This window comes from Haplochromis burtoni, unplaced genomic scaffold (genome assembly GCF_018398535.1).
Source record: "Haplochromis burtoni strain Fernald_Lab_line unplaced genomic scaffold, NCSU_Asbu1 Contig_2867, whole genome shotgun sequence".
Classification (NCBI taxonomy): Eukaryota; Metazoa; Chordata; class Actinopteri; order Cichliformes; family Cichlidae; genus Haplochromis; species Haplochromis burtoni.
Window position 1 is genome coordinate 1 of NW_024585228.1, and position 4,401 is coordinate 4,401.

Genomic DNA, 4,401 nt, shown 5'->3' on the forward strand with positions numbered 1-4,401 from the left:
TAATTGCTGTATGGAATTAATACAAAATTAAACTCAGAAATCCCAAACACAATGCACAGCCAGGAATGAGAGAGATCACAACGCTGGATTGAGGGTGTGAGGTTTTTTTTTTTTTTAGCATTTTTGGGCCGAGGTGATTTCCTATTGTTTTTCTGCTATGGAAAAAACCCTTTCAAGGACCTGATGAGACAGTTTTTAGAGGTGTAGATAAGTGTGTGTTTGATTCTGCTAGTAAACTAAAGGGTCCTATGTCCTAAGTATGTTGGTGTTGGTCTCTGACAGATATCACTGGACTTTAACAATGGCATCTGTAGTTTCATTGGAATTCATTTTGCTTTCTAAAAATTCCAGTTACAGGCTAGTATTCTCAACTGTTGGGTTTTGTGGGAAGTGTTGCAATCCCAACAATGATGTACACAGTTTGTGATTTTTATCGAAGTAGTCAGAGAGAGCTTTGCCTCCATAGTTACAGATGTCCACATATCAGCTTTTACATTGATTGCAACTGTAATCTGTATCTTTTTCTTTCCATGTATTTCCTTGTCGTTCTTCCAAAAGACATCACAGAAAAATAACAAAATGTTTTTGAAGCACCAACTTAACTCTAGCACTAACTCAAAGTAACTTTAACGATCAGCAGTTACAGAAAAGTTTATCATTGCTGCACAAAGACGTCACACCAGATACTGTCAGCAAAGTGTCACATACTTTTATCTTATAGATGGAAAATACTTCAATGAATGATCACCTGAAATATTTTTGTTTAATTGTTTTTATTGATCTACATCATGGATAGGACTTATTTAAATATTAATAATAATTGCAAAAAGTCTTAAAAAACCATAAATAATAATGTAAACATTTATCATGTTGTCCTTTGAGAATAAGTTTCTTAAAATAATATTTAGAAGTCTTTAGTTTTATAAGAGTTGTAGATTGATCAGCAGAGACCAGAGTTCTGAAAATGATTGTGGCGAAGATCACTCCCTGAGACTGAACTTGAAATATTTAAGGTCTACTTAGATGTTATCAAGCCTCCATCTCAGCCAGCTGCACACTACAAAAAAATTCAGAGGAAAACTTGTCTTGATGAAAATGAGGTTGTAGTGCATTGTCCCCTTTACTGGGATTGGTGTTGTAATGATGTTTTACTTATGATTACGGAATTAAATTAATGTGTGAATATATTTTTTCAACTTCACCAAAGTCTGGTACAGATATTTTTGTACATTGGAGAATGAAGGCCCCAAAGTAGTGATTCAGCTCAGAGTGGGTCTCCATAAATAAAGATAAATCAATGCAGTGGAAACATAACAAAGTTATATAATTCTATATAAAAGCCATTTATTCCTTTTGTTTATATTGTTAAAAGAGGAGGGGTCGGGGGAGGGTTCATGTTTATATAGGCAGGGAGATGAAGTCTAAAAATACAGATGGGATAAAGATGATGAGAACAGAAAAATCACACACATAATAATACATTTCATTCATGTTAGCTGCTTAGAGTTTCTGCTTGAGGGGAACCTGCTCAAGTTGGATATGTTTCTGTAACTAATCAGTTACTTTTGTAAAGTAATCAAAATGAACTAAACCAAGCTAATCTGCACACTGACTGGAAAACATGAAGGATATAAGCAGCTCCCTCTGATGGAAGGCTTTTACTGTGAAATCTGTGCAGGAAGTGTGTATTTATAGCAAACTGCAGGCAGATCACTGAGTGTTTACTAAGACAGGCAGACAGGAAAAGCAGCTCATTAGTGTTAATGAAATCAATGAAGCATCACTTTATTTACAGACTGAACGCTGCCTTCAAACAGAAAAGTAACTTCACTTTTACTCTTCTCTGTGACCATCAGATCTTCTGCACCATCTTTTTAATTAGAATATTTTTATCAACAGTCAGTAAATGATTTTAGTGATAAACAAATGTGTTCGCAGAGGGAGGAAGAGGAGTGGTGTTTGTGAGGAGGAGCAGCTTTCCTGCTGTGCTTTGTGTCAGGACGTCCTGAGGGATCCAGTCTCTACCAGCTTTGGACACTGGTTCTCCAGACAGTACATCCCCTCATACTGGGACCAGTCTGCTTCATCTGGAGACTCATCCTGTCCCCAGTGTGGAGAAAGATCCAGAACCAGAGCTGGACTGCAGACAGCCAGTCAGAGCAGCTGTTGTACAACGTAAGACTGAACATCTGTCTGCTGATGGACTCATTTCTGAAAACTGGACTTTTTGTTGTGTTGTTCAGACACTGAAGAGTTTTCTCTTTAGTCGCATTGTTTTTCTTTCTTTCAGCAGATGTTGATCTGCAGGAGGTTTTAGATGAACATAAGATCAGTCTGAGGAGGAGATGTGAACGTGTGACTGAAGGAAATGATGAAACAGGAAGTAGAACCCTCCTCAACAGGATCTACACTGAGCTCTACATAACAGAGGGACAGAGTGAAGAGGTTCATACACAACATGAGGTGAGGCAGCTGGAGACAGCTTCCAAGATGGACGCCCTCCATGACGCTCCAATCAGGTGCCAGGACATCTTTAAAGCCTTACCTGACCAACAGAGACCCATCAGAGTGGTTCTGACCAACGGCGTGGCTGGTGTTGGAAAAACCTTCTCAGTGCAGAAGTTCACTCTGGACTGGGCAGAGGGCTTGGAGAACCAACATGTCAGTGTGGTGGTTCTGCTTTCATTCAGGGAGCTGAACCTGATCAGAGATGAGCAGTACAGTCTTCTGGAGCTGCTCCATGTTTTCCATCCAACATTACAGAAGGTCACAGCAGAGAAGCTCGCTGTCTCTCAGCTTTTGTTCATCTTTGACGGCCTGGATGAAAGCAGACTTTCATTGGATTTCACCAACAGGAAGCTGCTGTCTGATGTCACACAGAAGTCATCAGTCAGCGAGCTGCTGACAAACCTCATCCAGGGGAATCTGCTTCCCTCTGCTCTCGTCTGGATAACTTCCCGACCTGCGGCAGCCAATCAGATCCCTCCTACATGTGCTGACAGGCTAACAGAAGTACGAGGCTTCACTGATACCCAGAAGGAGGAGTACTTCAGGAGGAGATTCAGTGATGAAGAGCTGTCCAGCAGAATCATCTCCCACATGAAAACATCCAGGAGCCTCCACATCATGTGTAGAATTCCAGTCTTCTGCTGGATCACTGCTACAGTTCTGGAGCACATGTTGACTACAGAGCAGAGAGGAGAGCTGCCCAACACCCTGACTAACATGTACTCACACTTCCTGCTGGTTCAGACAAAGAGGAAGAAGAACGAGTACCATGAGGGACATGAGACGAGACCACAGGAGCTGACGGAGGCTGACAGGGAAGTTCTTCTGAAGCTGGGGAGGCTGGCGTTTGAACATCTGGAGAAAGGAAACATCATGTTCTACCAAGAAGACCTGGAGCAGTGTGGTCTGGATGTCACAGAGGCCTCGGTGTACTCAGGAGTTTCTACAGAGATCTTCAAAAGAGAGTGTGTGATCTTCCAGACACCAGTCTACTGCTTTGTTCATCTGAGCATTCAGGAGTTTCTGGCTGCTGTCTACATGTTCCACTGTTTCACCAACAGGAAGAGAAAGGTGCTGAAGAACTTCCTAAAACCAGAATCTTTGACCAAGAAGATTTCAAGTCTTTTTGATAACAGAGATCTCCAATCACTCAATGTATTTCTAAGCAGAGTCATGGAGAAATCCCTCCAAAGTAAAAATGGCCACCTGGACCTGTTTGTTCGCTTCCTTCATGGCCTCTGTCTGAAGTCCAACCAGAGACTTTTAAGAGGTCTGCTTGGTCAGACAGAGATCAGTCCAGAAACCATCCAGAGAGTCACCAAGAACCTGAAGTGGATGAACAGTGATAAAATCTCTCCTGACAGAAGCATCAACTTCTTCCACTGTCTGATGGAGATGAACGACCTCTCAGTACATCAGGCGATCCAAGAGTTCCTGAAGTTAAAGAACAGATCAGGGAATTTACTCTCTGGGATCCAGTGCTCAGCCCTGGCCTTCATGCTTCAGATGTCAGAGGAGGTTCTGGATGAGTTGGACCTGCAGAAGTACAACGCATTTCGGTCGGCAAACTTGAGACTGATTCCAGCTGTGAGGAACTGCAGAAAGGCTCGGTGAGTCCAGATGTGATCATTAACATCATTAATTAGTGTAGATTAGTAGTTTAGTTCTTCAGATATACTGTTGCGAAATCAGTTTTACCCCGGTTCTTTGTATTCCTCGAGCATCCAGAGACGGCACCGGACTCAGTAGTCATTTTCACAAAACTTTTATCCATCTTTATTCAACTTCATTTAAGTATGCACTTCTAGAAGGGAAGACGAGGCCGATGTCCCTCTGCAAAATCTTCACCCTTTTGTTAGTTACAGCCAGCTTTATAGAGGCGTCCCCATCATA

General features: G+C 41.8%; 1 protein-coding gene across 1 annotated transcript in view; it reads left to right on the forward strand.

The window, feature by feature from the left end:
- Positions 1 to 1,938: 1,938 nt before the first annotated feature.
- LOC102313875 (protein NLRC3) overlaps positions 1,939 to 4,401 on the forward strand; it is a gene marked incomplete at both ends in the record, with an annotated part of 4,792 nt that continues 2,329 nt past the window's right edge. Inside the window, 2 exons of the mRNA XM_042217756.1 lie at positions 1,939 to 2,175; positions 2,253 to 4,118. Coding sequence (XP_042073690.1) covers positions 1,939 to 2,175; positions 2,253 to 4,118 — 2,103 coding nt within the window. The remainder of the gene's footprint in view (positions 2,176 to 2,252; positions 4,119 to 4,401) is intronic.